The sequence below is a fragment of the Triplophysa rosa genome, unplaced genomic scaffold, assembly GCF_024868665.1.
Source record: "Triplophysa rosa unplaced genomic scaffold, Trosa_1v2 scaffold325_ERROPOS182099+, whole genome shotgun sequence".
Taxonomy (NCBI): Eukaryota; Metazoa; Chordata; class Actinopteri; order Cypriniformes; family Nemacheilidae; genus Triplophysa; species Triplophysa rosa.
In genome coordinates, this window is record NW_026634336.1 from 32,530 (window position 1) to 43,145 (window position 10,616).

General features: G+C 48.0%; 1 protein-coding gene across 1 annotated transcript; it reads right to left on the reverse strand.

Moving 5' to 3' along the window:
• Positions 1 to 2,296: 2,296 nt before the first annotated feature.
• On the reverse strand, positions 2,297 to 10,178 carry LOC130550443 (E3 ubiquitin-protein ligase RNF19B-like). The gene is made up of 6 exons (XM_057327919.1): positions 9,948 to 10,178; positions 9,705 to 9,818; positions 9,486 to 9,560; positions 3,428 to 3,531; positions 3,197 to 3,346; positions 2,297 to 3,081 (listed from the first exon to the last, which is right to left on the reverse strand). The coding sequence occupies exons 1-6, from the start codon at positions 10,084 to 10,086 to the stop codon at positions 2,686 to 2,688; spliced, it is 978 nt and encodes a 325-aa protein (XP_057183902.1). The 5' UTR covers positions 10,087 to 10,178; the 3' UTR covers positions 2,297 to 2,685.
• Between the last annotated feature and the right edge of the window lie 438 nt (positions 10,179 to 10,616).

Genomic DNA, 10,616 nt, shown 5'->3' on the forward strand with positions numbered 1-10,616 from the left:
CTGAAGTAATGACATAGTTTACTGATTAGACTATAACTATTGCTGTATTGGATGTGGAACTTGAGACTGTTGTAGCTGCCTTCTGCATGATCTAATGAAGAAGTCAGGCGCAGATTAACACAAAGGCTTGCCTAGGCTGCAGCCTAGGGGCCCCACCTGTTTAGGGGGCTCTGATTGGCCAGATTTTTTTTATTTTATATTTATTTCAGCCCGAACAAAAAAAAGACTCTTATTGGCCCATAAGAAATATAACCAAAAATAATATTTGGGTCACATCTGTCCAAACAGCTGCTGGTGAAATCATGTCAATCATTTTAATTAACATCACTGCTATTGCTAAATGGCATAGCAGCAAAAGTACGTAAGTGGAGCACAAAAACAGAAAATACAAAGGTTAAAAAAAACAACGCGACAAAAATAGCAGCAGGAGGACTAGCAGCTCGCATTGGCTAACATCGGTGCAGCGGTTGAAACAACTGGAGCGGGATCCTAGCTGTTGCAGCAGTTAGCTCATTATGTCATCTGTAACATTTCAGGGAGTTATTCCACAATGACACGCATATTATACATGTTGGTTTTTAATTATGGCTTTGTTTTATACACAGTTTATGTAATGCACAGTGGTTTGTGACTCAGTAAAGATCCACCAAGGTGTTTTTAGGGGCTGTTCATATTTTGCGTATACTTGTATAAAACTGGAGCTTACGCTCTCCTGGTGTTTGCCGTTGCTAAGCAACCAGGAATGTAGAGGAAACACTAGTATTTGCTGTCTCAATGTATGTGTATCTGAGTACGATTGGTCTGACGCCCCTCGCAGCATTGGTTTGGTTTGTCAGCGTGCATGATACATGATAGTAAACAGAACACAGGTCAGTATATTGTGTTTCTTATTCACTTGAGGCCATTATGCGCAGCACAGAGTAAACAACACTGTCTTTTTGAAGTTCCTGAGAAGTTAAGTCAAGTCAGTCAAATTTATTGTTTTTAGTCTTGTTAGTCTGTCATTGTATTATGTCAAGCTCCCTGTTATTTTTACCCCCTCCTGGGTTTTGTTTTCCTGCACCTGGGTTCTGCCTACCAATCCTCACAGAACGAACCGGCCTGGACTTCCCCAAGGCTTTGGCTCTACCACATTTGCCCCTCCTGTTTTCCCTGGACCTTTCCCACCTCAGCCTCTTCCATCTGCCTTACACTTTTTGGCCAACCCCCTCAGGGACTACCCCTCCATGTGTGCCCTCAGCCAAGCCTGATCTCCCAGGCCCCCTGCCAAACCTGTCCGGACCCCTCGCTCTCAACCCTCTTCAGCACCCCCTGTCAGGATTAGCGGACAGAACCCAAGCGCAGGCAGTAGAAGGGTAAACACAGATTTTAATAATATGAAAACAAAACCCACGATGGGGAAAACAGTGCAAAACAAAACAAATAATCAAACAGAAATACTTCCCGCAAGGGGGACGAGACAAACGGGGTCAATAATCGAAAAATCGAGTCCGAACAGGAACACAGAATCTCTAAGATGATACGAACAGGGAGGCAACAGTGGTATACAGCAAACACAGGAGGTACAAGGAACACAGTTGTAAACAGGCGCCACGAACGAGTGTAACAGTGACGTTAACAAACACAATGAACCGACAGGGTGTGAGGGAAACAGGGACACTAAATAGGGAAACGTTAACGAGGGGAAATTGCACAGGGACGGAGACGGGCAGGTGACGAGACTCAACACTAATGGGAAAACAAGCGGGAAGATGACGGGACAGGTGAACGGGATAAACACTAATGGGGAGCTGAGGGAGATACAAGGGGGCGGAGCTAAGGGACGAGACACCGGAGAGAATGCATATTGGGTCATGACAGACAATAATATGCTTCTCTCCACACAAAACATGTGGGTCTGTCATGATTCTGCCTCAAGACTCAAAAAGCATGACAAGAGAGGGCAGAACCATGACACCCCCTGGTTCAAGGACTCCTTCCCCGCCCTGCCCTCCCCTTGTGAACTTCGTTTTCCTCTTCCCCCCTCCCTTGTTTGTTAATTTTAATATTTCCCCCCTACCATTTTATTGTATATTCTTGCCTGTCTTTGTTATTATTTGTCATGTTTTGTTGGTAGCCCGTGGTGGACGTTCCCTAAAGTACCTACGAAACAGTTATTGTTTCTATATATAAAGTATATATATATATATAAAGCTATTTCAACATTGTATCTCTTGTTTTAACTTTGTATTCTGCCTCTTAAAACTGCACGGTATCTCTGTACTGCAGTAGTAAATTATTTCAAATAAGCAATTAATAAAATGTTAAATCAGCATTTTATTGACAGACAATAGAATGACCTGAAATAGCCTGATAGTTTTAGTGCATAAGGACAGAAACATACTAAATACATTTTAAAATTTAGGCAATGAGTTCCATGTACAGTAATATAGAAAATATAGTATTTTGTAGTATATTCAAAAATGATCTATTCATGTAATTCACAATAATCCAAATGACCCAACAATGAAGTTGAATTTAAGAATACCATTTAGACTATAGGGAGAGATTTTAGATTTTTGTTTGTTTGTTTATTCATTTACAAAGGTAAGTTAAAGATTGATCAAGTGTAATGTGTTAAAACAGCACATTATAAAGCATTATTTGAATTGGAAACACACTTAAAACCTTACACAACACACAACTTTATGGAATTTGCCTTGGTGCAGCTGTGCAGTTGGCAGATACACACACACGATTTAAACAGACAAAGCAAAACGTGTGCGAACACATTTGGCATGTCATGTTATTACATCCCTCTGTAGTGTGTTCAATTAGCACACTACAGTTTGGACAGGCACGAATATGTGGACACAAGACATTTCTTATTGTAATTTCTGGACATTCTCTTAGCAGATCCAGTTCATCACTGTTACAACCCACATTATCACACTGGTCAGCACGAGGTCGAGGTCCTTTCCACTCTCTCTCACACTGCCAGCAGAATTCATAGAGTTTACCAGTCCTTGCTGTGCAAGATAAGCATGTTACACAGAGATTGGAAGTCTGCTCCCTTTCAATAAAGAATCCACAACCAGGACACTAAAAGAGATATGGACAGACAGACAGAACAATATATAGATTTTTTATTAGATTATGTACAGGTAGGCTGTTTATTGCTCATAAGACTAAAGCTGAAAGGTAGACTTGTACATACGTCTTTGCAGTCAGCAATATTATTGACTGTATTTGTCGCAAGCAAATCCTCAAAATATTTTTGCTCCTCAAGTGAAAGTTTGGCCAGGCATCGAACTTCATCATATGGCCATTCTCTGTCGCACAACGGACACATCAGTTCCATCTTTCCCTAAAATGAATTACAGGTCACAGAAAGTCTTCATTGCTTTAATATGCTATTTTATTTTTAGATGTGCTCAAATACACCTACCTCATTCAGTTGAGCTTTACAACAATCCATCAGAGACTCGGGACCTGTGACATGGCCGCAAGATAGCTCAGCTCTTAAAACGTCTTGGTCATTGTCAGATTCATCTGAAAATTTTTAATTAAATTAAAACATTTTTATCATATAGCCATAAATAATTTTTACTAGGTTTTCCTCGATTTATATTTATTCTTTGGTTCTATTCTTGACATTGACACCTAAAAATATTATTTTGCTTCTACATAACTTAATATTTGTTAACTCTAAATGCCGTTTTTACTTCTTTACCCAAAAATGTCACCTAATTGAAGAACACACAGTTAGGTGAGTTTTGTTTTAGGAGTCGTTTGACTTTTTAGTGTACAAACTTTTTCATTTGGCAATTACTGTTTTTAACGTATTTATCGCTTTCCACAATAAATTGTCTTAACAAAAATATTGCCTGATTGCATACTGAAATTTTTGGTTTTGAAATGGAACAAAAATCTGTTCCCTTTCTGTCGGTCTCTCGACGTTGTGTTGAACCGACAGATGGGGTTCGTCCCTGAGAACCAATCGCTTCCGACTTCTTAGAAAAGGCCAATGAAAATTGGCGAATGAAATTTGCATGCCTGACTCCGCCCCTGGATATCCGGGTATAAAAGGGAGACGGCGTGCCTCATTCATTCACCTTTTGTTCTTCGGAGCCTTCGCTCATGATCAACGGACTTCGCTTCAAGTAGCAACTACAAGACTGCCGGCTCTACGACGTGGTGCAGCGGACTGTCCCTTCCTGCAGCGACTTCCCCTGGGCGTCTCGGCGGTTCCAGAAGTGTTCAAGTTTTTTCTCTAAAAGAGCAAATTTCTCCAGCGTGGCATGTCCCGCTGTTCTCGTGGGTGCAACACACTCATCGAGGAGGGGGACGGACACGATGTCTGCTTCCAGTATGCTAGGGCAGATGTTGTGGATACGTCCTGTCCGCACTGCGGGTGGTTGATGAGTACGTGATGATGAGATGTCTGTTGCAGCATCGGAGGGTGACTTACTGGCATCAGACTCCGATGATTCCTTGAAGCTCCCTCCCTCGGGGGGTCGAGATCAGGAAGAAGCGGAAGTCGAAATGTCAGCCATGCTTTACCGGGCCGCCGGCATTGGGTTGCGGTGCACCGCACTGCCTCTCCCAAAACTCGCGGCTGGATACACGGTACATCGGACTTGAGAGCGGCTCCAAGCCGCACTCGCCCACAGTACCATGTTCCCCCGGAAGTGCATGAGGAACCTAGTACGACCTGGAACGCCCCCTTCGGCACGTACACGTCAACTAGTTCCATCACCCTTTCTTCCCTCGATGGTGGGGCAGCTAAAGGATATGTCGGTCCCCCAGGGCTCGACCTAGACTCCTGTCCAAAGCACGTAGGCTTTTCGGCATCTGAGGTGTCGAGAGCTTACTCTGCTGCGGGCCAAGCTGTCCCCTCTCTCCACGCTATGGCCTTCCTGCAGGCCAATGCGCGGAGAGAGCTCCATGAGGGTAAGACCGACCCAGCGCTTATGCAGGAACTCCGCGGCGTCACCGACCTCGCTCTCGGGCGACCAAGGTGATCGCGCGGGCCCTGGGTCGGGCGATGTCCACACTTGTGGTCCAGGAGGGACACCTCTGGCTGAACCTTGCACAGGTGAGTAACGCCGAGAAAGTCCGCTTTCTCGATGCACCCATCTCGCAAGGGGGGCCGTTTGGTGATACTGTCGAGCTTGACAGTTAGGGAGCAGACAGAGGATATCACGTATGTCCTCCCCAGCCGCGACTCGACCGCCCTCTGGCCGCCGAGATCCCGTGCACCGTCTGCTTCCCAGCAGCCCTGGACCTCTTCGAGACATCGAAGAGGAAACCACCACCCCGTCAGCAGCCGCGGCGGAAGCCAAAGTGGCCCTCATGGGAAGACCCCAGGGAGATCGAGAATACCTTCGGGCCCGACCCCAGCCATTCCATTGCTGGTGGTCGATCCGGGACGGTTCCTGCCCCGTCCCAACAGCCCAGTTCTAAAAGTTTTCTCCCTCTCAGGGCGTTTATCACAGCCGCTCTCACCCTCTACACGGCGGTGTTCGGCAACTCGACGTTGCGTCACGGCGAGACCCAATGTCAAGGATAATCAGCAGCCTAAGCACTCTCAATCGACGGTGCGTTGTGGCACATCATCGTCTGGGTATTATCACAGCCGCTCTCACCCTCTACACGACGGTGTTCGGCAACTCGACGTTGCGTCACGGCGAGACCCAATGTCGAGGATAATCAGCAGCCTAAGCACTCTCAATCGACGGTGCATTGTGCCACATCATAGTCTGGGTATTATCACAGCCGCTCTCACCCTCTACATGACGGTGTTCGGCAACTCGACGTTGCGGCAAGACCCAATGTCGAGGATAATCATCAGCCTAAGCACTCTCATTCGATGGTGCGTTGTGCTACATCATCGCCAGGCAGGTTAAACTGCAGAGCCGATCTCCTCTCCGGGGGTTCCCCCCACGGCGAGGGATCCGCACTGCCAGCCTTCGAACCACCCCCGGGAGGTCGATGAAGCAGAACGTACCCCTAGCCTCCCTGTCTCGGTCCCTGGGAGCCTGACAAGAGCTTCCCAAACCGTCACGGTGACTACGGGTTACGGTCCGTCTCGGCTACGCGATCCAACTCCCCAGACGCCCGCCCAAGTTTCGGGGCATTCTCTTAACCTCAGCAGAGGCAAGGATGCCCCGTGCATCGGGCCGAGGTCGCCACCCCTCTGGTGAGGAAGCGATCGTGCTCGTCCCTCTAGCCGAGATGTTCAACGGGTTTTACAGCCCGTACTTCATCGTCCCCAAAAGAGCGGGGGTCGCTAGATCTGCGTACCCTGAACAGGCACCTACTCAAGCTGCCGTTCAGGATGCTCACGCAGAAGCGCATCCTGGCATCTATCAGATGTCAAGATGGATTCATGGCAATCGACCTGAAGGACGCTTACTCTCATGTCTCAATTCTCCCTCGTCATCGCCCGTTCCTACGGTTCGCTTTCGAGGATCAGGCATATTAGTACAGAGTCCTCCCCTTCGGTCTGTCCCTGTCCCCACGAGTCTCCACGAAGATCGTGGAAGCCGCCCTCACTCCCATCAGGGAGAGAGGTGTGCGGGTACTAAACTATCTCGACGACTGGCTCATTTGACACACTCGTGAGATCTGTTATGTACACACAGGGACCTAGTGCTTCGGCACCTAAATCGATTGGGACCACAGGTCAACCGAAAAAGAGCAAGCTCTCCTCTGTGCNTCCTCCTGTGGAGTCCGCAGGTGAGCAGATCCCTGCGAGCCACACATATCCCAGGCGACCTGAACCAGACAGCCGATGAGCTCTCTCGTCAGTTGACGCCTCGCGGAGAGTGGCGACTCCACCCCCGCGCAGCCAGCTCATTGGGTACAGTCTGGGCAGGCTCAGGTAGACCCCTTCGCCTCCTTGGACACCACCCATTGCCCGCTAAGGTACTCCCCACCCGAGGCCCCCCTCTGCACGGATGCTCTAGCGCACAGCTGGCCGTGGGACAAGCGGAAGTACGTCTTCCCCCCAGTGAGCCTCATTGCACAGACCCTGTGCAAGGTCAGGGAAGAGGAGCATCAAGTGTACTAGTTGCGCCATACTGGCCCAACCGGACTTGGTTCTCGGAGCTAATGCTCTTGACGACAGCTCCCCCCTGGCCGATTCCCCTGACGAAGGACCTGCTTTCCCAGGGGAAGGGCACGTTATGGCATCACGGGCCAGACCTCTGGAACCTCCATGTCTGGCCCCTGGACGGAACGAGGAGATCCTGAGTGGCCTACCCCCTGCGGCGCTTAAGACCACTACTCAGGCTAGGCCCTGGCCACTAGGTGACTATACGCCTATAAGTGGTGCCTCTTCTCATCCTGGTGCTCTTCTCGAAGAGAAGACCCGTGGAGTTGCTTGATCGGGTGGGTGCGGTCCTTCCAGAGACTCGAGAGTAATCTCTCCCCTTCCACACTGAACGTGTATGAAGCCGCTATTGCCGCTCATCACGACTCAGTTGCTGGTATTCTCTAGGACAGCACAACCTGATCATTTGGTTCCTAAGGGGCGCGGGCGCCTCACCCGCGCTCCGTACCCTCTTGCGACCTTGATGCGGTCCTGGAGCCCCTCGGAGATGCCACGCTTTCTCACCTCACGATGAAGACGGCTCTCCGGATGGCGCTCAAGAGGGTAGCAGACCTAAAAGCATTCTCCGTGTCCACAGATTGCCTAGAACTCGGGCCCGGTGTTTCTCACGCTATCCTGAGACCCCGGCCCGGCTACGTGCCCAAAGTTCCCACCATTCCCCCTACACCAGGTGGTGAACTTACAGGCGCTCCCCACCGGGGAGGAAGACTCAACCTCATCCGTGTTGTGTCCAGTACGCGCATTGCGCCTCTGCTTGGACCGCACGCAGAGCCACAGAAGCTCTGAGCAGCTCTTTGTCTGTTTGGAGATCAGCAGGGAGGGCTGTCTCAAACAGAGATTGGCGCACTGGATCATGGACGCCGTCACTATGGCGTACCTGTCCTAAGATCGCCTACGCCCACTGGGAGAGAGCTCTCTCCACACGGAGTACAGCCTCCTCATGGGCACTGGCTCGAGGCGCCTCTCTGGCAGACATCTGCAGAGCTGCGGGTTGGGCTACAACCATCACCTTCGCGAGGTCCTACAGCCTCCGCGTAAAACCGCTATCGGCTCGAGTCTTGCAGGCATCAGGCAAGACTGGCGGCCGGTAGGGTGTATGCCTATGATAGTACCTTCCCCCCTTTTTCTCCTAAGGGGGTCAGCGTACTAACTAGCCTCCCTTCTTCCCCCACTGGGTGAAGAACAGGCACTCCATCCATCACTAGCAAGCACCTCCTGCGGGCGGGCTGGGCAGAGCAGCCCTGCCCCTTAGGTCAGGTATCTCTGGAGTTATTCGCAACATAGCTCTAACCGGACCTAGTGCTACCAGACGTTGCAACCCCCCAGTAGGGCGGTTCCGTCTGATGTATCCTCATGCTGGTTCCCACCTTGGTAACCCATGACCTCCCTAGGTGGACCTCCACCTCGCGGTTAACTCCTTCAGTCCGCGCTTTCTTCCCATGAGTTCTCCCCCATCGGTGAGACCATGTTGGTATCTCCACTAGACTCCTCCCGGCGGTAGGAAGTGGTCTCTGTAGCGCATCCCCCACTTGAGGAAGTAGCGCTTACCCAGTGGCCTTACGGTACCGGGCGGCTTCTCGCTGTTAGAGAAACAAGGCCGCCGCCTGTGAGGCCGAAGGCAGGGGCCTTCCCACCTTTCAAGAAAGCTCTGGGACCCCCTACCTACCCACTGGTAGGTTACAATTTCGCGGTAGCGCTCACGGCTGACACGCCCAGGCCAGTCACCGTCGCTTCACTAGAGATTGTGACAGGGCACAGTGTTATGGCGTTTTCCATAGGAACCCCATCTGTCGGTTCGACACAACGTCGAGAGACCGACAGAAAGGGAACGTCTCGGTTATGGATGTAACCTCGGTTCCCTGATGGAGGGAACGAGACGTTGTGTCCTCTTGCCACAACACGTGCTGTCCACTGCAGCAGTCGTGAGAGGTCTCAGGCTCCTCAGAACTAAGGTGAATGAATGAGGCACGCCGTCTCCCTTTTATACCCGGATATCCGGGGGCGGAGTCCGGCATGCAAATTTCATTCGCCAATTTTCATTGGCCTTTTCTAAGAAGTCGGAAGCGATTGGTTCTCAGGGACGAACCCCATCTGTCAATTCGACACAACGTCTCGTTCCCTCCATCAGGGAACCGAGGTTACATCCGTAACCGAGACGTTTTGTATTGACTGTCGTGAGGTTAATGGGCCTAACACAAGACATTTGAATTATACCGATTTGATCAACTTTCGATTACTATGCTATTAAGAATGTATAGTAACATGCAATGTAAGTAGTTTTGGATAAAAGCGTCTGTCAAATGCAAACATTTACATTTATAAATGAACAAAATCAAATACAATACTCAGCTTTTATTTACTTTAGCAAACTGCGGCATACATAGCCTACCTAAATCACTGGGCTTTGTCACCAGTTTGATGCCTTCGTCAAATGGAGTGAATTTCTTCCTGTTTTCAGGCTTACCTTAATATAAAAAATTTGAATAGAGAGACAGACAAACAGACAGATACAGATATTGTGCATTGGTAAGGTGCTTTTGATAAGGTTCAGAACAGCAAATGTGCCAGTAATATATAGATATGTATAAAATGATCATTCTTTCCTCACCAGGCATTTTCAAAACGATGTGAACAACAGAAAAATGTTTTATCTTGTAAAATTCAAGTGTTTTATCGTCTTCGAGATTTAATTGTCCAAAAAACATCCTCAGTCTGTTAACATCTGAAATAGAAGTTATGTACATTTTCTTTAATTTAAAGTATTACATCTTAAATATTTTATTTAAAATATAGTTAATTTCGTAATGAGAGTTATGAAATGTGGTGATTATGAAAGAAACCTCCAACCTACCACTTACTCCAGGGAAAATATGTAATGCTTTTTCTTTCAGGTCCTTCGTTGTGGTTCTCAGAAATTCTTCTTCTGATGTTGCAACTGACAGTGTTTTAATTGTTGTTCTATTAAGCTTGACACGGACTTGAAAGGCCATTCTGGTTATAGTCAAGCAATACTTTTCTGACTGATAGAAAAACTCAAATGATCACAGCTGCATTAACACGGAAAACTAAAACGCTTTGCTTTCACTTTTATTGTTGTTAAAGGGCGTTACCTCTGGGAAGTCAGTCGTATGCCGTTTTCTTCCCCATACGACACAGATTTCAAAACAACGTTCACAGTTATGCCTGCACAAAGTTGACTTTTTTCAATTTAATTATACAACGCTTCTTAAAATGTTTATTGTAGAAGAGCAGCTTTACAATTCAAAATATTTTAGTAGTCCAAATGAAAGAAAAAGATAATATTTTAATGACAATATATCACAAACTAACTGGCACTGTCCGTCGATCCAGTGACACTTATAAGAAAAAACATAATAATCAGGATATAGTGCTTAAAACAATGTGGGATACTAGGCGTGGGACACAGGCAAACCTCAAATCTCACAATGGCCACTTTAAGACCAACAGTCTTACAAACAACCTTGTGTCCCTTAAACAAAATATACTAGATATCACATTT